Genomic DNA, 21906 nt, shown 5'->3' with positions numbered 1-21906 from the left:
TTAAAATATGTTTTTAATTACATCTTTGTAATTATATTTCAATTAAGATATAGGTACACAAATGGGAATGTAAATGTTACATTTTGTAAATAACTGTAACCCAGAAAAGGGAGTCACCATAGCATGGTGATTAAGAGCTTGATGTCTGGACCCAGAAAGCTGGGTGCAAGTTCCTTAAACCCACTATGGAGTGATGTGGCCTTAGGCTAGTCAGCTCACTGCCCTAGGCGCCAGCTTACCCACCAGTGAAATGGACATAAAGTAACTGTACTGGGCACCTCATGGGCCTGCTGAAAAGATGAGTGTCTTAACCTTGTAAAGCACAAAAACCAGTTGCTATAAAACCAATATGTAATTTGCATTAACTATTATCATTTAAATGAATAGAAAAGTTTCCACAATGATTTTAGTCTTCATGTAAGTTAATATATTTTAAATGCAATATGTTTCAAATGTAAATGGTAATAATAATATAATTTCCTCTTAAATTCACAGAAGTTAAATATGTACGAAAAAAATCTATGGTAAAAACAACGGTCTAACAAATTATGGCCACATCTGGAGGGCCATTTGTGTTTTTACCATTAAGCTAAAAGACATATAACATAAAATCAACCTTTTGAACCATTATAACGTGTACAGTTTAGTGGTATTTCATACTTTCACAATGATGTGCATCTGTGACACCTATCTGGGCCCAGAGGATTTTCATCACCCAGAAAACAAACTGTATACCCAATAAACAGTTATTTCCCCTTCACCCATCCCCTTGGCCCTAGCAAATTGACATTTTGCATCATTCCACAGACAATTAGGTAAAAATAATAATAAAGAAGACATAAAAGACTATAACTCCAACCATGGATACTTTCCATACATTTTACATATCTTCTTGGTTCTTAAATTGAAATTATCTGATGCATAAAGTATGGATAATTGCAGGACTGCCCTTTAATTGAATATATTCAAGAACACCCAGCAGAATGTAGAAAGAATTTCAAAGAACACCTGAACACCCCACTTCCCGAATGACAGCATTACATGCTCCATGGATCAGCTCCCATGTGAAGCAAGCATAAGTAATGAAAATTATTTATAAGGCAACCATTTAAATTATCTAGGAAATGTCCTGAAGACACATGGCAAATAAAGACACACTTATGCAAGCAAGTGTAGTAAAATCAGTGACAGCCTGTGGCTTTGAAGCCACGAACTGCTCTGTCTTTCACCCTCCTTACCCAAAGTGAGGGACTCCACTGCAAGTAGGGTCTGAAAGAACACGGAGCTTCCACTTGAGCCTTATGGTGTCTTCTTATAAGGGGCAGGACACTCGAATTTCTCTCTCTCTCTCTCACACACACACACACACGCATGCACATACTCCCCCCCAGCTATGTGTTACAGAGGCTAACCTCCAGACAAGTGTGGCCAAGAAGGTCTCTCTCCTTCTGCCCAGCCCCACTCATAGTGCACAAGTTTTAATAAGGTGCAGCACACTAGGAATACCGAATCCCAAAGGGTAAGTGCCCAGCTCGTTCATAAGATGGGCTGCTGGGATGGAGGCAGCAAACTAAAAATGGGCGCTACTGCCTTACTGCTGAAGCAGGGGTGTCACTCAGAGGGAGCTGTAGCACTGTCACTACCCCCAGGCCTGGGAGCAAATGTCCAGACATAGGGAGACTCAGGACATAGAACAGAGAGCTCCAAAGCTATCCCCAAAGGAACTCACTTGACCACAACAGACTGGAAGAAATTCAAACCTTGTATGTAGTATCTAGACTAATCAAATTCATAGAAACAGAAAATAGAAAGATGGTTGCCAAAGGCTGGAGAACAGGCAGATAGAGAGTTTTTTAACTTCCAGTTTTACAAGATATAAAAGTTCCCAAGATTTGTTTTTCAATGTGAATATACTCAACTCTATAATTTATAAAGGAAAAATTAAGATGGAAAATTATATGTTTTGTTATTTTACAACATTTTTTTAAGCAGGCAGTACTCTGATAATTCCTGATTACACTGGATTTCTCTTTTTAACTGTTTGCAGCAGTCCTTTCAATAGTGTTTGCTATGCTGTTGCTCTTTTGTGATGGAACCAATGTTTTCTCAGCAGGATATGGAAGAGCATGTCCAGAGCTCTGGAGAAAATGCTACTATGGTGTTTACTGCTGGGTCCATGGTCAGTAACATGTCAGAAGAGCGAGCCAATGTGATTGGGTCAGACTTGCCCAGATTCCACAAAAGGTTAGATAAAGGACCTTAATAGTGTGCAACTACCTAATGAATCTCCTCAACTCTGTAAAGGGCCTGCTTACAGAAATTTCTTGCATGCCACCAAATCATTATGATAGCTCCAATTTATTTTAGGTATGAGTTCAAACTAATATAATCATGGCAGGTGCTAAAGTAGTCCTGACAGTGTTTTTGACAATAACTTTGGCATTAACATTGTGATTGTGATCGCCAAATACGTATATTTCAGAGTTGCCGTGTGAAATTTTGCTACTGTAATGGTATTGTAGGCAGGTACAGATTACCACTGAATTCTATCCTATCATTTGCCCCTTTCCCTTGCAGGATTGCTGAGGGTTGTGTACACACTACAGATGTTCTTAGAAAGCTGTTAAACTGTAACAGTAATTGTACTAGCACAATGTGAAGCAAAATTGAAGAAAGTCTGAATGTGTCTTGCAGTTTGCAATTGCCATATAGTCCCGGCCTCTCTTATTTCACCTAAATGTTAGAATAGGCCTAGTTAGTGTGCTTTTCAGGGTGCTACTCAGAGAAAGGATGGCCAGAGCTCACCAAGCTGCCTCCAGGTACCCAAGCCAGCCATGGTGATTTAGAGAAGGAAATATCAGCCTGCCCTGGTGACTGGGCCCTGCCAGCATAATTCAAGCAGATAAAAAAGAGAGGGTGAACCCTGTGCATGACAGAATCTGGCCACAAATGGACTCTGCTTCTAACCTGTCAGATTAACCTCTCCTCCTGAGTGAGGAGGGAGAAGGGAATGTAAGGAGTCAAGCAGGAGGAGGCCTGGCATGGAAGAGTTTCAGATGCTTCCTTCCCCATAAAATGTAGTAGTGATATTTTTCTAGTATGTAAAACACACCAGTGATCTTTGAGTGTTTGTAAACTACTTTTTAATTTCCTATGTAATACAGTCTTCTAATCACCTATGCTAATTTTTTGCTGAGAACCTAAAAGTTACATAACAAAGAAAAGTTAACAGAAATAAATTATAATCTGGCTTATGAGGATTGCTTGGTAACTTTGTTGGTACTAGGTGTATAAACCATTTTAATCGGTGCTTCAATGCTCTGTGCTTCATTCTGAAGTGCTAAAGGTCCATTGAATAAGTTTTAGCATCACAATTTTGGAATTTTTTTCAACAGCCATATTTTTATTTCTAAATTACCAATAGATTCCTCTTTACTAAAGTCAAAGAATTTTCAAACCTAATAAAGCAATAATAATGCACCAGATTGATGTTAAAAATTATTAATTAAAATTTTTCTTGAAAGCAGTGCTTAAAAATTTGTATTCTTAAAAATGTCATCTTTACTGCTTAATCAGAATTAATTTTTAATACATATAATGCTGGTGGGGAGCAATAAGTTACCAACCTGGGGCAAATTGAAACCAAAATCAGTCAAAGGGAGAAATAAAGTGAAAGAAAACCATTTATTCTTTACAGTCACCCACTTTTGCTTTCCCATGTCTCTCATGACCAGCTGCATAAAGGGAACCCACCCAACCTCTCTGATGCAGATATGCCCTCACTTTTTCTTGTAACTCCCTACTGATATGAAGATGGAATATTTATTTCCACCCCTTGGAAACACCAATGGAGATCCACTAAGGCCAAGCAAGAAATTCTGGGAATATTGCATTTTAACCACAACCCACCCCTCCAGAAATCTGGCCTCACAATTGACTCACTCCCCAGCTTCCACAATGGCCCCTGTGCAAGAAAACTGGAGCTGTGTAGCCAGACTAGTAACATGCAAAGATAACAGCAATAAAATCTTGACAATCCTCAAGCCAGAGTATTCAGCTCGGTTAAAAGTCCTATGCAGACTAAGTGCATAGCATGTGTATTCCACAGGCACCAGTAGCTGAAAGGGTAGGGAGTTCAGATCAATCATCACGGGGCAGATAAAGCCAGGGGGTGGGTCCAGGCTACTGGGACTGCAGAAGAAAATAACCTTAAGGGTAATAAAATACCTGTTTTAAGACACCAGCATAGGCAAGACTTGTCCATCAGGTAGGATACATAAAGGAAAGCGGTCCTGTGATAGAACAGTGGCAAGAATGGGATCTTGTCCTGCTCTAGTATGACAGACTTTTACCCCACTCTTTGTGGGAGCTACAGATAGGTTCATATATAAGGCTATGGGGGTATATGCATTGGCCATAAAGATAAAACAAAACTTCCCCATAAGATGCTCTTACCTCCCAGACATTTTGGCTACACTACCATGATCTTTGTGGGCCACTCTGCTTTTTCTCCAGTAACACACAGGAGGAGAGCTTCCAGGCCTTTTCTCCAAGGTGCCAGAAGGGTCAGCCAGCACTGGTACATGTGTCAAAATGTCCAGGCCCATGTCCACGAAACAGAGTCTCTGGGTTTAACACAGTTGGGGCTGACAGCAGTATGTTGCTCTCCTGGCCATATCCTGGCTTCAGTAACAGCTCTTTGGTTTGCAACTACCACTATATAGGAGAAGCAGCAATGTGCGTTAGCATGTCCACAGGGAGTGCTCAAGACTTCTTTTAGGGGCTTCTCATTTAGATGCTGTAGCACTGTCCATTGACCAGCCCCATAGACTTGATGTCTGTTTTCAGGCCAGAGTTCAATAAACCATTGTACCACTCTATCATGCCTGCCCTGGTATGGTCATATGGTACATGAAAATTCTACTTTATTCCTAAATGCTGCACCCATTCTTGTAATGCTTGTCCAATAAAATAGGTGCCTTGATCGCTCTCAATCACCTCCATCCAGCCATAGGCTGCAAAGAGGTGCTCTAGGCCCCTTGTGGTCATTTGCTGACCAGCACAACATGCAGAAAAAGCAACCAAGAGTCCAGTAGCTGCGTCCACACAAGTAATGGCATACTGATATCCTTCTTATATGGACAGAGACCCAATATAGTCTATCTGCCACCTGACAAGGAGCATCGGCCCCTTGACTATTATCCCATGTGTTCTGTGAGACTCGGCGTAAGTCCCTCTTAGAACACACAAGGCACTGCTTCTGGGCTCTGCTGACTTCCTCAAAGTTCACCGGCAAGCCGCACTAACACGCTACAGGCCACATTGCTTTTTGACTCACGTGCAATAAATGCTTATGTAGCCATTGGGCTATATCAGAGACAAGCTTTCCTTCTAGCCAGTGCACCTGGGTCAATGTGTCTGCTTCATCATTCCCTGGGTATGCCAAAGGCAAATGGCCAGTCACATAAAATATGGTAACAGTCTTAGTCTGACCAGACTAAGAACTCTGAAGTTTATAAAATAAAACAGTCATGTTCCCTACTCCCATGGATCTTACAGTCTAATTGTTGAAATCAGATCTATTCACATAGGTGTAAAAAGCATAGCTATGGAGAGGTTTAAAAAATGGTAACAAGACATCTGAAAAGAACAGTTTCTTTAAACATGTACCATATGACCATTAATGTACAATAGGCCATTAATCCCAGAGAAATGAACATTTACATTCACACAGAGACCTACACAACCACACACAAATGTTCTAGTAGCTTTCTTCATCATAGCCAAAAGTTGTAAACAACCTAAATGCCCCTCAACTGGGTGAATGGTTAAACAAACTGGTATATCTGCACCATGTGATACTACAGAGCAATAAAGAAAAAGAATGAACTAGTGACACATACAACTTGCATCGATCTCAGCAGAATTATGCTGAGTGAAAAAGTGAAACTCCAAAGGTTACAGACTTTATGATGCCATTGATATGCCATTCTTTAATTTACAAAATTATAAAGATATAGAACAGATGAGTGGTATCAGGGGTTAGAGATTGGGGATAAGGGTAGGCAGGGAGTCAGGTGGCTGTCGGTAGCATGAGGAATCCCTGTGAGCTAACTATCCTGTATCTTGACTACAGGGGTGGTCACACAAATCCACACATGATAAAGTTACATTGAACTAAATATACATATAAAACATAATTGCATGTTTTTAAAACTGGTAAAATCTGAATAAGACTGATGGATTTTCTCAATATCAACTTCTTGGTTGTGATACTGTACTACAGCTAAGCAAGATGTGACCATTGTGGGAAACTGGATAAAGCATACAGAGGATCCCACTGTATTATATTTTAGAACTGTATTTAAATCTACAACTATCTGAAAATCAAGTTTTTTTTTTTCCTTAATGTTAAGAAATTTCAGAAAAAAAGAGGTTTTGTCCACTTCAGGGAATCAAGGAAGGCTTCAGTGAAGACACATCATGTGAACTAGATTGTAGATCTTTATATAATCTAGTCACTCTATGTTAATAAAGTTTAACCTTTTTAAAGGGTGAAATGAAAAATTGGACAGCAGTCAGAGAAAAACTTGAGAATATGTTTTGGAATGATCCCAGTAAAATTTCTTTTGTAGAATCAGAGGTAAAAAAGAAAACAGCCCATTCTGCAGATCTAGTTATCTCTTCATTTCAAAAATATTTATTTTTTTTAGTAGGTCATAACCTACTATGACCAAGTACCAATTGTATGAAGCAAGGCTGGTATTTAATTACAACAGTTATAATAACTACCATTAATTGAGCACCTACTATGTTCTAAGAACTGTGCTAAGTAACTCTCAAAATTATCTAATTTTAGTCCCTACAGCAATCATTTGAAGTAAATATTATTACCTGCTTTCTAAGTGAGTGTATTGAGACTTATAGAGTGTTTAAATAACTGGTTTAAGTCACACAGTATAAAATCTGGGATTACTTCTTAAAATCAATATGTAAACAATAATAAAGGTATGTTTTCTGCATAATACAAAAATAAAAGAAAGGTTCAAATTTATTTATTTATACATTTATTCAATACATTTATTGAAAGACTATTACATACAGAGCATTTTTCCAGGTGCTGTGGGGAAAGAGATGGTAAAAACAGTAGAGGAAGTGCCTGCCTTCTTGCACAATTACAATATATTTCAGTCATGCCTGCTTAACTTTCTTCAATGAAAGGGTTCTAACAGACATGTGCCAAATTGCTGAAACCCTTCATGTGTTATCTTTCAAAAGAAGTTTCCATTTTAAAAGCATGTATTTTCTTAACGCATTTACTTAAAAGTTATTTAATATACTGTATTATCTATTTCCCTGTACACGTGCAATAAATGCTTATGTAGCCATTGGGCTATATCAGAGACAAGCTTTCCTTCTAGCCAGTGCACCTGGGTCAATGTTTGAACTATGGCTCATATTTACACTGTGACCCAACCTCTGCTTTTCAACTCTTGTATAAAAGAAAATATCAAAAATACCTGAGTATTATGATGCCATTGTGAAAGCAAACTTCTGAAATTTCTCCTTAATTTAAATCTTCAAATTTGTCTGCAGAAAAAATTCCTCGTTTTAAGTTATAAATTTTGTTAGTTTGGAAACTCACCTCGAGAAATCTTTAAAATACTAATCATAATTCCAGTTAGCATTGATTCATTTTTAAATGTCTTGCCAAAGATGAATTGTTTTCTTTGGGTTTCACAAGACCCTAATATAGATTTTCTACTACAGTGTTTATTCAAGAGCCAAAGGTCTTTCTTCCCTCTATCTTCCTGTAGCTTGCGGGTGCCACCTAGAGGTCCAATTTCAGAATACACTGAAATCAAGGAGAATGCATTTTGAATGGAAGTCATTTAATTTAGTTTGATATATTCTTAAATCTTGAAATTCATTACTTGCCTCAATTTTTATTTATTTCCAGAACATTTCAATAAAGAGAACAAAAGTCATTTATGCAAAATATTAACACTGTCAACTGCTGTCAGTTTTCATAATTCTGTGTTAGTCAAATGCCTAAGTTTTGTCTGTTCATATGTCATTGTTACTTGAGTCAATAAGGTCAACTTTTCCTATGAATGTTGGTTTTCAAAGAGGCTATGGTACAACACAGAGCTTTTCTGAGCAGCTGTTAAGAGGAAAGGGCATATAAAAATTCAGTGAAGTATCTGACTTCATAATGCCCTAGCCCATCTGCATGCTGAGTTTCTAATGACTCAGTAGTAATTTGCAAAAAGTAAAATGATGAAGGTGGTTGATACTAGGTCTTTACTCTTCCGTTTTACATTTAAGCAATTAGCAATTTAGTGCCATACTGGAGGTAGCAGGGTGGCAACTTCCAAGAGAAATTCCCCGTGATAGACTCCTGCCCACCGTGCAAGCACCCACTGAAGGCGCAGCCAGCGGCTGCAGGGGTAGATCTGCAATCATCTCAAAACGGAGGTCTGACCTCTAGCTTCGTTTGCATGACTACAACTACACAATAATACCTAGGCCTTAATCCCCTTTAAGGTTTTGTGCTGTGGAAAAGCTTTAAATGCACATACACAAGCACTTGGTGATAATCCCATTTCATTCAATACTTTGGACTGTCTTTTTATTCCCTGCTATTCCAACACACAAAAATCTTAACATAAGGTGTGCTGGTTATTCTTAAATGAATTTTCCTTCTATCTCAGATTTTGGAAGAATTTGCAATAAATTGATTAGTGATATTTTCCCCATCTCCTCCTTCTTCATGGATTATCATATAATGTCAAGCAAATGGATGATTTAATTTTTATTATTTACCATTGTTATCCTCTGCAATGCATTGTCAAATGAATATATTTGTTTTAACTTAGAACAAGTATGTTATTTAGAGCTTGTATAATTATTGTAGGCCACAAAAATATCTTACCCATATTTATCTCTGTAGTTGATTGTTAGAAATGAAAATAAAGCTATCTCTTGGTTTCTCTGTATTTCCTTAACTTAGGTTCCCTTCTTTCTCCATCATGAAATGTTTGGTATTTTAGTTTACTTATGATCATTTTCCTTATTGCATTAAAGAAAAAAAAAACTAACACATACATAAAAATGTTGTACTTTCCTTTTATATTTCCTTTCACTCTTTGTCCTGAGCCTTGAGGGTGGAATTTACTAAGATGAGAGAAGCTGGGGAAATGAAGGAAGGGATCACTTGAAATTGCATAGAGCATGAGAAATTCATGTCACCAAGTTGGGACAAAGTCCACGTGGCAGAAGCAGGATTCTGGTGTGGAGCAGCGCTAGGACTGAAACCCATGCTTCCCGCAGACAGGTTTTGTTACATCGTCTGATCCAAGCGACCTGCGAAGCTGCCTCTGCGATTCTGGGTCTCTAAGGAATGGCCTATGCACACAAAAGTGTTCCATTCTACTAGGTTTTTCTCTCTTAGATACCAGTTTTGGAAGAAATCCAGTCCGAGAGAGAGTCACTCTGGTATAAACACCGGGCTTATTGGGTTGTGCACATTCATCTCCCCAGCTCACTATGCCAGGAAGGTACCAGATATCTCTAGCATCTGGACTAAACAGGGGTCCTCCAGAGTCACCCTAAAGAAGAGGGAGAGCTTAGTAAGCAACAGTTCAGTTCATTACAGAGGAGTCTGCTCTTTTCCTAACTTGAGTTTAATACAAGGGGCAATTTTTTTAAAGCCTTCAGTGTGCACAAGTGCGGAAGTGATTCCAAGTCATTCACTCAAAGAGGAGGAGCTCCACCACCTGGAGAAGGGGCTTAGATGCAGAGTTCAGTGCCCTAGGTTAAAGGCTCCATCTCTGTTATCTGGTACATCTGACAAAAGAACTCCTCATACTCTTCATCAGTGTGACATAGTTTCAAAAAGAAGGGGGAAGAATCTATTACTGATAAAGAGCACAGACATTAGACTCAGACACTTGGGTCAAAGTCTGGCCTTTCCAAGCTGGCTAAGACCTTTAGTTTGCTCATCTGTAATGCTCCTGATAATACCTACCTCTGATGGCAATTTTGGAGATTACATAAAACAGTGAATGTGAAGTGGTTAGCACAGAACTTGAAAAAAACTGAACTTAGTAAATGCATATATAAAACTATAAATCCAATTGCTTATGCCTTGTGAACTCCAGAGCACTCTATCTTTATATAGGTCATAAAAAACAATGTACAGGCTGATCTTTCCTCAAAATCCTGGGGTCTCCAGTTATTGACCACCCATAAGTGATCAGCATTCTGTGAAGTTCTTTATTAATTAACACATTATCTCATTAATTTGTGCAATACTTGCAACAAAGCATGGAGTTCGATTTCATTTTCTCCATTTTAGCAATAAAGAAATGAAAGCTCATGGAAATTAATTTGCCTGATGTCACATGTGATTCAGTAGCAGAGTTGAATTTGAATCCAGAGAGATCTAACTCAGAAGCCCATGCGCTTTCTCTCCTACACTACACTTCTTTATGAATTTCCTTTTGTCCATTTAAAAATATTAACTGATAAAACTTAATATGAAATAATGTGTTAGTAACTTTTAAATCAATTAACTAATACATTTTTTTATACCCTCACATATGGTAGGAGACATAAAAAAAGTGTAAACACATGGGTTTTGCCATCAAGGAGCATACAATCTGCTTATAGAAATAAGATGTGTAATAGGTAGATATATGAAAATAAATCATTTTGGTAGTTTAATCCTAAGATTGTATATAGACAGAGCCAATAAGGATGAAGAAATAGCAGATGCCAGAGACAATAAAACTTAAATACATTTAAGAGACAGGAATGAATGAGCCTGAGAATAAATAATTAAAGAAAAAAGGTAATAGTGTATCTAACAGCATTACAACCTGAAAAATATGATGATGTCCAGCAGGTACCAAATAGAGAAAGATATAGCCTATTCTGCTAACACTAGTTAGCTCACTAGTTAGCATTTGGTGAATAGGTGAGTTATGTCAGTATATGATGGAAATTTCGATAGTTTATATGTATTTTGTCTTAGGCAGTGGAGCCAGAATAATGCAGAAGAATTATAGTCCTCAGAAGAAAAGAGCTCTCAACTCACCTATTGCAGAGGCAGAAGCCTTTGGTGACCTCTTTTAACAAAATGTCAAAAGAGAGCCTATACCCAAGACTGCCACTCCCCAACCCCCAACACATACACAGAGAGAGGAAGACAGAACTCAGCCTTGCTTATTTTACGGGTCCTGGCAGCTGCGCTTCCTCCTCTGCTCAGGGCTATACCCCAAGGCTAGTGCCTTAGTCCCAGCAGTTCCATCTGTTGTTTCTGTACATTTTCAACACCCCCATGTCAGCCACCAGCCACTCTGGGCAGTGGGCCTGCCTATGAATCCAAGTTAGTTTCCAAGATACAATTATTTTTTATTTGTGGTAATTCTCTAGTTACAATGCTGTAAAGAAGTTGAGGGGTCTGTTGATCTGTCTCTAACCTTATTTTCCCACAAATCCTGTAATTTTTAGTGACTAGTTTAGTAAGAAACAGAACAGAAAGTTTATTCATGTATGCACACATCATAACAGAAATGTTTAAAAGTAGAAGAAGCCAAACCAGCAAATAATTTTAGTGATCAAGATATGAAGTAATGCATAAATAGGTTAGGTTGTTAATAGAAAGTGGAGACAGAGATAAATCTGAAAGATATAGTAAAGGCAGAAAATATTCTAGGACTTGATTGATTACATGTTAAGGAAATATAAAAGTAAAAGAAGACTTCACAAATAATGAAACCCAATAATATAAATGAAAATCTGAAAATAGAAAAACAATATTTCATGATGCCAGTTGCAGCAAATTGACAGAACCCAAGAATGAACTAACAGTTACCAAAGGGAAAGGGACTGGGGAGGATGGGTGGGAGGGAGGGATAAGGGCAGGAAAAAGAAAGGGGGCCTTACGATTAGCATGTATAATGTGGAGGGGGGTATAGGGAGGGATGTGCAACACAAAGAAGACAAGTAGTGATTCTACAGCATCTTACTATGCTGATGGACAGTGCCTGTTGAATTTCAGATGGCACATGTACAAATTTTAGTCTTATGTTAACAACTTGTAGCATGTTAGTGGAAATGGTTTAAGAGTAAGTGGAAATGTGACTGCATTTGGGCAAAAGGTTAATTCTGGACATGTATGTGAGGAAGTCATTAAAGTGACAGGTGAAGTCAAAGAAAGGATAGTTTCTTTGGGTGAATATATAGATAGACAGCAGGGAAAAATTTTTGTCTGACACGAGTGTTGTTTGATAGCCAGGCTTACAGACAGGGAGAGAGAAAAAGGAACCAAAGAAACGAAGCAGAAATGAGTGGTTAGAGAAGGAGGACTGGGGACAATCAGCATATTTCAGGACCACAGAACCCAGCAAAGGAGATCACATTTTAAGAAAAAAGAGGTAGCCAAATGCCACCAAGAGGGTAAAGAGTAGAAGACTCAAGTAAAGGTTTTTTGAATACAACGTTATTGATGATTTTGAGATGTGAAAATACATGGAACCAATCAAGTGGCAAAAATTGTGAGCTCTAGACATATAAAAGGGGGAACAAAAGGGTTCCCAGTGCCTCCAGAGATACGAAAGGAGGGTATTATAAGCGCAGGCCTAATGTTGGTTCCTCCTCATTTCCTCAGATTTGTAAGAGACTTCCGCCTGTAATACCATCAGGGAAATGGCACTGTAGAGGAGGGGACATATTGTCAGATGAAATTGTATGACATCTGGGATTTGTTTCAAGACTGATCTGGAATTTAGTGTGGGGAGCGGAGAGTTCATGGGATTGTGTTAAGATATATGCTAATAAAATGAGATTGGCCAGGAGTTAACAATTATTAAAGCAGATGATGAACACATGGGAGTTGATTATACACTTCTGTCTACTTCTGCATACATTTGAAATATTTTATAATAAAAATTTTTAAATAAACATCTAAAAAGGAATATATCTATTCCTTGGAAACTTATAGGAAGGAGGTTACCATAAGTAGATGTGGAAATATTTTAATGAAAATATAAATGATGATTACAAATATGAAAGTACAAGACATTTTCAATAATAGTTTTAATAAAGTTGGAGGCCAGTAGAATGAAAGAGATTAAGATGAGAAAAGATCTAAAACAATATCTAAACAATGATTCTATGATTGTCAAGAAAACAAAATACAATTGATTCTTATTACTCTCAGTAGTTATCTTCTATTATGTTGCTGTAAAAATGGAATCAGTGAATTCTGAGTCATTGCTCCTGGGGGAAAGATGGGGTTAGATTTCCATGAGTATTTGGACAGGTTTTCATTAAATGATCAATATATAATCACATTTTATATGTGTTTTTCTCTAAAGATACCTTATTTAATACATAGCATTGATTCATTAACATTAAACTCACATGAACATCACTATTACTCTTGCCTCAATGAAGATTACCTAAGACACGTGTTCTCTCCATAAAGCACACATCACAGCCTTCTTGTGCTTCACTGGAGCCTTACACTTGGGAACATTTTAAATGGCTAAATGATGAACAAAAGCACAAAACTATGAAAAATGTGGCATTACATAGACCACAAAAAGTACACAATTTTATGGTATAAAAGCTGAAATAAGAAAGCAGAGCATCTCTTTGTCTGACCCTGGGTGGAGTGTGCACATTGGGTAACTACAGTTTTTTGTCACTCTGCACATGTTTGCGTATGATCACAACAGTGCCTTGATGATTGATTTTGGGTTTAGAAGCAAATTTTAGCAAGTAAGTGAATTCACAAGTATGGAATCTGCAAATAATGAGGATTGGTGTGCACTTTTAAGTGATCTTTATTAAACTGGTTTTATTTTGGTAGGTTTATTTGCAGAGCCAACTTGAATTTTCTGTAGAACTTCATAGTGCAATCAGTCTATATTGTTCCATGTCTTCCTCCAGGCCTTAGAGCAGAAAAAAGAAATAATGAAATAAGTCTAATCTTGAGCGTTTGAAAGAAGTGTGGAGAAAGACCAGTTGGGTGAAAGTTTAATGCAGCAAACTGAACAATGCTGAAGTGACTGAGTCAGAGGTAAAAGTTGGGAAAAGACTATGGTAATATCAGCCAAGGATTAATGGAAGTGGAGCTAGTGAAGGCAAAAAACAGGTGCGGTGTATATATGAGAGAGAAAACACATGAAAAATACAAAAAAGAAGAATATCAGAAATACCACTCTAAGGATCCAGACTGGAAAGCACACAGAATAAAATGGAATTTCAAAGACCAATATGGGGCCTAGGGAGGAAACTAAACATAAAGCTTCTCAAATTACAAAATAAAAAATGTACTAGTACTTAGGGGTGTCCACAAGGAATCACTTATGGCCCCCTCAAAGGTCTTATCAGCATGTAGATGAAGACATAGAGGTCATAGTTACCACATCTGGCAAAGACACGGAGTTCATGTGCCAGCCAACATACTTACTGAAAAGCAAAATCAGGGTTCAAAAAGATATTCATGCTCTGGACCAAGATGGAATAGACTGACTTATTCCTTTTACCCAAACTAAATACAGCTTTAAAAAAAAAACTTGGACATTAAAAATAAAACATATGTGAAGAGATTCTGAAAGGTAAGAGAAAAGAAGGCAGGAGAAATAAGACCCTCAGGACTCAAGAAATGACACAACAGTGAGCTCTTTGGATATTCCTTTTTACATCCCCTATTCTGCACAGAGAATAGAAGAAAACAGCAACCTGGCAACCAGCCAATGGGTGCAGTCGAAGAAAGGCCCCAAGTCAAGCCTTCTCTCTTTAGTCAAAGAACTAGAAAGAAGGCAACTTAGGAAAACAGAAAACTTTTAGACAATACCCTCTCTAGTCCAGCCAAACACAGAACAAATTATGGCCCCATCCAAACCAGCATTAACAAAGGCCAAGTCGGGACACTTTCAGCCTTACAGGCTATAATGGCACCCAACCCCCCACCAGACAGGTGTTAGAGAAGGCTGAGTGAGCAGCCAGATGTTCATCCCTGCCAGGTGTTACTGAAGCCCTCTTCTCCCTTCAATGTGTTGACTAGCTGGGGAGCATAAACTACCACCCAATGGTCATGAGACAGAACACTCTTTACCCCTAGGGGGATGTTGGAGGAGATTACTGGAAAGTCAGAACTTTTCCCACTGCCAAGCAGTAAAGAGGCTACTACCTCATGATGTCTGTGGAGCCCACAAGGGGAGAAATAACAAAGAACTCGCAGCCAGAGTGCTATCAGAGGATGCCTAGTGCAGAGACTGAAATTCTGCCTCCATCCAGCAATAACCAGGCACTACTCCCCAACCTGGTTGTCAAAGGGGGATGAGTGTGGAATGAGGTGGCACTTCCCTGTTCCCTCCACTTTCATGTCAGAGAAAGTCTGCTAACCCAGGAGACTTAATTAAGATCCAGTCTTGTAACGTAATATTCAAAATGTCCAGAATACATCTGAAAACCACTCGTCATACTAGAACCGGGAAGATCTTGACTTGAATGAGAAATGGCAATCAAGAGACACTGACACTTGCTGACACAGATGTTGGAACTATGTGACAAAGATAGTAAAGACACTACTACAAAACTGAGAAATAATTGAGAACTAATGAAAAGTTACCACTTGAAACAAATGGAAAAAAAAGTTTCTGCAAAGAAATAGCAGATCTGAAGGATCAAATGGGAATCTTATAACTGAAAAACATAATAAAAAACTCACTGGGTGGGTTGAACAGAAGAATAGAATAGAATCAGGGAATTTGAAGATAAGATGTTAAACTTACCCAATCTGAACAAGAAACAAAAAAAGTAGTGGGGGAAGCTCTGAGCAGAAGCTCAGAGACTTCTGAGACTGTAACTAAAGAGCTAACATTCCTGTCCTTAAAGTCTCAGAAGGAGAGAAAAAAAGAAAGAAGAGGGGCTGAAAAAATATATTGGAAGTAATAATGGCTGGAAATTTTCCAAATTTGTCCAGGAACATTAACTTGCAGGTTCAAAAAACTGAGTAAACTTTACACAGGATAACTCCCCAAAATCCATGCCAAGACACATAATCAAACTTTTGAAAAGTAAAGACAAAGTAAAATCTTGAACACAGCAAGAGGGAGATGACACCTCTTCTATAGGGGAAAATAATTCTAATTGACAGCAGCTTTCTCATTAGAAATCATGGGGGACATGATTTAAATGATAAAGAAAAAGCTGTCAATCCCAAGTTCTATGTCTGGCAAAATTGTGCTTCAGGAATGAGTAGGAAATAAACAATTTTGCAAACAAAGAAAATAGTATGCTTTAGTATGGACCTGTCATGAGCAGGTCCATACTAAAGCAATGGCTAAAGGAAGCTTCTGGAACCTAAAAGAAATGATTAAAAAAAAAGAAAGAATCTTAGAGAACCAGAAAGGAAGAAAGAACAAAACTATGGGTTGTCTCTTCTTAAATTTTCTAAGTTAAGCTTAGCACTTAAAGGAAACCCTTATCTAATGTTTAAATAAAATTTGCATTTATTAATAGTTAACATTATAAATGGAGAAGGGTAGAAACTTAAGGGGAGGTAAATTTTCTATTCTACAAGCCACTCAAACTAGTAAAATCTCAACACCAGTAGGCTGTGATCAGTTACATTACATAACTGCAAACATTTTTCTACAAAGACATAGCCTAGTTAAAAATACTAATAGGTAATCAAAATGGAATTCTAAAAAAAAGGCTATTATAAAATCCTCAAAGTTACAAAATCATAGAGATGAACAGATTAGTGGTTGCCAGCTGCTAGTGATGAGAGAGCAATGGAGGAGAGTGGGCGAGTCACTGTAAAGGGCGGTAAGAGAAAATCTCCGTGGTGATGGAAGAGCTCTCAAGTGCAAGGTGGTTACACAAATCCGCACCTATGACAAAGTGTCATAGATCTAGAAGCGCACATTGTACCAATGTCAATTTCCTAGCTTTTTTTTCCCTCCCCATCCTACCCTCCGTTTCCTAGCTTTTATATTGTACCATAGTTACGTGAGATATAACCATTGGGTAAAACTAAGTCGAAGGTACATGAAACCGCTCTGTATTATCTGTGCAACTTTCTGTAAATCTATGATTTCAAAGTAAAGGGTGAGCATAAATTTTGCAGCACATTAATATATCAAAACACTGACCTGGCATGCATCTCTTTTTCCTTTCCAGGAGCCAGCACAAAACATTCTAAGGGTTATGGTATCCTTGTAAACTCATTACACTTTTTAGTCTCGATGAGATCCACTTGTACTTGCCGAAGATGATTTTGACTATTACCTTAAGGGAAAAAATAGTCTTTACATTTGTAGATATACATGTATTCTCTAAACCTGAAGAAAGCCTTTTATAGGTATTGGATAAGATGGTTATACAGAGCATGCATTTTTTTTCAGGTACAGTAAATTTGGGAAGAGAAGTCACTAAGTACTTCAGATGAAAAATTAGGTGTCTAGGAAAGAACTTCAAGCTGTTTAAGTAATTTCCATTCCATTGTGAAGCTTAGGAGGTAACTTCAGTAGGGAAAATCTTTAACGCTTATGATCCTTTGATCTTTACTCTTGGCCATATTAATGATCCCTAATCTTCTCCATGGTTAATTCCAGAAAGTAAAAAGTTCTGGCGTATTTACTCTTTCAGACTTCTTACCAAGTACCATTATTATGGTTGCAGTGATGCCCTTGATAACAAGGAATTTATGTGTCTCCTTAGTGACTTAGTTCACAAATAGGGCCTGACATGGCCCAGGTCCATGACCAACCCACCGAAGTATTTTTTCCTAATGATATTCCATTCCTTAAGTGTCTTAGAATACTGAGTTAGATTAGCTTAGTAAGATTTTAGTTTCTTTTCAGATTCTCACCATCATTTTGCAGTCCTCCAAATCCTGTCACAACATCTCACCACTTGGGTTGAACTCATGGGATGCACCCTGAAGACAAATTCTATGCACTGCATTTGTTTAGGAAAGGGGGCTAGAAAGCTCTGCAACTGAAATATCACAGTCAGGGGATGGCTATTTGTATTTTTCAAGGACTATTATCCTCTGGAGGCCTTGTTGTATTTTTGGAGGCTTTATTGTTACCCCAAGGGAAACAGTCCATCTGGCTGGGTCCTTATACTTGAGGAAAATGTATGAAGAATGAATTACACTTTACCATGCTACCCACATAACAATTTATATTAAACAATTTAGCCTGCAGATCTCAGAACAAGTTTTCATTTTTAAATTATTGTTTCTGTGTATAGAAACAAACCTTCCAATCTGAGAATTGGCCCCAGGGGTCAGATGATGTGGAATTACTACAGCAACATATTTCTTAGGATATACAGGCTGAGTCATGCACTCCATATCCTAGGACCTTTTGATGTGTCTGGACACCAGGGACTCCCAGGTATGGAAAGTGTCCTGCACAGAATGAGGGAGCTAAATGTCTTCTATGTGCAATGTGTTCCCTACCCACAAACATACACATTTCTCTGAAAATAGAAAGGCTACACAATAATTCAACAAGCATCTCTGTCCTGTATACTGTAGGCATTTTGTACTGAGTTGAAAGGTCTCCATCTTGGAATATAACTTGTCAACCTATCCAGTTGTACATAAAATTTACTACCACATTTCTTCATATTTAATTCTTTCTTACCATCTGGAATTTCCCCTTCAGGGTCAGACCTACAGTTCACCTAGCCTCCATCACTGATAGCTATGCAACAGAGAGATATGGTTCTTCTCTGTGACATCAGGCTTAAAGTCTAAGGCTGACTTTAAAATTCTTTCAAAATCTCTGCTTCCTTTGACAGATTGTTGTGAATTTATCAATGAATTATTAGTTACATGGATTTGAAAAAATTTCCATTTCCATACTATAGAACCTCTTACTAAGGTCTATGAGTCTTCCAATCTTTGTGATGTATGCTATCTTTAATTTACATTAACTCCAGGTCCCTCAAACTTCATGAGATATTTCTTTCCTGCAAAGCCTCAATGCAGTCTGCTTACCCCCAGTTGTTCACAAGGTCCGACTTATGTTCTATAACAGTGAGCGGCACTCGCAAGCCATTTCCTATCAATTAAAGTTGCTCCACAGCGATGGGTCCCATCCCATTGCCAGCTAGGTTGCCATAGCCATGTACCTTCTTCTAAGTCTGTCCCACCAACAATCCTGACACTCTATCTTGTAGTTTTATTCCTCCGTGTTCCACAGCCTAACAAAGAGAGACGATGCATTAGGTAGCAGTTGTTCTTAAGTATCAAATTGGGTTACTATGCCCTAAATTTCCTGTACTCTGTTCTCTAATAATGTCATATATTCTCTTGTGCTTACTTTTCTTAAACTATAGTGTTTCATTTATTGAACTCCCATTCATCTTGTGAGATTTCAATCAATCATTACCTCCTCTAAGATGCCTTCTCTAACAATTCCCCTGCTCAAAAACTGGATTACAATCATTTGACAAGCATCTCTGTCCTGTATAGTGTAAGCATTTTGTACCTTCTTGATGTTCCCATAAAAATAATAAACAGTAACAATACTCAATATACGTATTATATATGTGTATTACATATGTATTATATGTAAGTGTGTGTGCATTTATATATATGTATATGTGTATAATATATTTATGTATTTCTCAACTTTGTTTATAACATGGTTTCTCAGCCCTGGCATGAATGACATTTGAAGATGGATAATTCCTTGTTGTGGGGCCTGTCCTGCACATCAGAGGACCTTTAGAAGGATCCCTGGCCTACACATACGAGCTGCCAGTAGCATCTCCTACACAGTCATAATATGCAAAATGTCACAGTGGGACACTATCCTTTAAGGGTTAAAATTGCCCTTGTTTGATAACTGTTATTTAAAAATGTTGTGTTGATGCATTATTCTCATTCATCTAGTCCCATTAAAGCTGCTTTGGGCAGGGATATATCTTGTCCATTTTCTATACCTGTTTCTTAACAGAGCACTAGTACAGAGCAGGTTCTAAATAAATATTGTTGCCAGCATATATGCCATTTAGGTAATGGTATTATCCTTTAGTCTCATGTTTACTTAAGTCTGTAAATTAATCAACTTCTGAGCTGGTGAGTGACACATTTCCTTCCATCTTTTAACATATGTATATTATATAGTAATTTTGTAATTATCAAATGTATTCTGTAAATCATGGTAGAGTACCATGCTATAGGGGAAGGAAAACACTATACTTAGAGTCAGTACTTATAAAATATAGGTAAAGATATTATGTGAGCCTCAATATTTTCATCAATATATAACCAGCCTTATAATTCCCTGAGATTTCCTTATAGAGGGATGAATGACATCAAGAAGATTTTTTTTTAGTGCAGAGTAACAGTAAGTTTGTGTCTGTAGCTCAAAAACACCTTTTACACAATATTTAGAAAAGTTTTATGAAAGTATATTGTAGATATCTGCAATCAGAACATTGAGAAAAGAGTTTTTTTGCCTTCTCTTTAATGACTGCACAATTCAGTTCTACTACACAACTGCCCCAGGCACCCATACATTCACTCCAAAGTTCCCCCAACTTCTTTAATTCTTCAGTAATAAAATATGCCTTAGAGATAAGATAAAGCACCATGAGGTGTGCACAGGTCAACAAACTTTATGTAATACCATGCAAAGTAAGCTTAAGTGACTTAGTGTTAACTTTTTGCATTAAGGTAATGCAATTTTAATAAATACATTAAACTTACAATTGTTCAGAAACTTGTCTGTTTCTGTCTTGTTGATTTCTGAAATACACAGCAATGGTGCATAGATCAGGATCAGCACATCCGAACTGCATAACGCCTCTGAGTACTTCAAATACTAAAGGTTGCTTAATGCCATTATGAGATAGTATCAATAGGTTATAAAGAAACAGTACAGATAGTTTATCATTGACATAGTTTGTTCATTGCCTTGAGGAGAAGGTGAATCTGAAGAGTGTTTCTCAAACTGTAGAGGGATCATCTTTATGCTGTAAATTCCTGTTCCTCCTCCCAGGAATCAGTGGTTTTGTGTCGAAGCCCAGGAGTCTCAGTTTTATGCCAGGAAATAAGATGCAGGTAGTCCACAGTCTGTTTGGGGGAAATACTATTCTGTGCCCCCAAGATTCAGTACCTGTAGCACGTTACCAGGTGAGCTGATCTGCTGGTACCTAACCACACACTGAGAAGTAAGGTTCTGCAGAGGAGACCAGGCTCTTCTACATCCTTAGACCTGTTCTTTTTAAAATTACTAGATTGAATAATTTGAAACTTCTATTTGATCAAATATTAGCAATTACATATGCCTCAACCAAAGAACAACTTATTTATTTGTAGTCAATATTTTCTTTTGCTCAATAGATGCAAACAGGTCACGAAATGTCAAAACATATTTCCAGTTGCCAGAATTATATGGCATATTGAAAAGTAGCTGTTGAAAAGTATTGTTGGAATGTTAACAGAAAAGTAAGAAAAATAAGGATAAACATGAATTTGCTGAAATTTTCTAACAGGTTTGTGAATCTATAACCTACAATGATATTGATCAGAATAGAGTCATTTTCTGTCATCCAAATCACAAAGGGGACAGGGATGCAGCTCTGGAGGCCACTGGAAACAACTGCATACACAATTCTATGTTGTCCTGGGCTTCGTGCCAAAATGATGATTTTCCAAGCCTGGTCACCTCCACCTTTCTCTGTCTGTGTCTGTCGCAGGGTGGTGTGGTTTGGTTACCTGAGTGTGCGAGCTCCATGCTCATGTGCTACCTGCACTCTGTTCTTCTTTTACACTCACTAACAGAAGGCACACCAAAAATAAAAGACAGCAACACATAACAAAACAATTACTGTTTATTCAGAGGTGCTGTGCGAGCA

The 21906-nt window shown here is 37.8% G+C and overlaps 1 protein-coding gene across 1 annotated transcript; it reads right to left on the bottom strand.

Annotated features, from left to right (window-relative positions):
- Window positions 1–9450: 9450 nt before the first annotated feature.
- Window positions 9451–21785, bottom strand: LOC108404885 (transmembrane serine protease 11E). The gene is given in 9 exon segments (XM_017672701.1): window positions 9451–9479; window positions 9482–9611; window positions 17178–17248; window positions 17251–17313; window positions 17897–17929; window positions 17932–18154; window positions 19061–19242; window positions 20756–20794; window positions 21767–21785. Coding segments are annotated over 9 exon segments (789 nt in total).
- Window positions 21786–21906: the final 121 nt, after the last annotated feature.

The sequence above is a fragment of the Manis javanica genome, chromosome 5 (genome assembly GCF_040802235.1).
Source record: "Manis javanica isolate MJ-LG chromosome 5, MJ_LKY, whole genome shotgun sequence".
In the NCBI taxonomy this organism is placed as follows: domain Eukaryota; kingdom Metazoa; phylum Chordata; class Mammalia; order Pholidota; family Manidae; genus Manis; species Manis javanica.
This window is presented reverse-complemented; position numbering and strand designations above follow the sequence as displayed.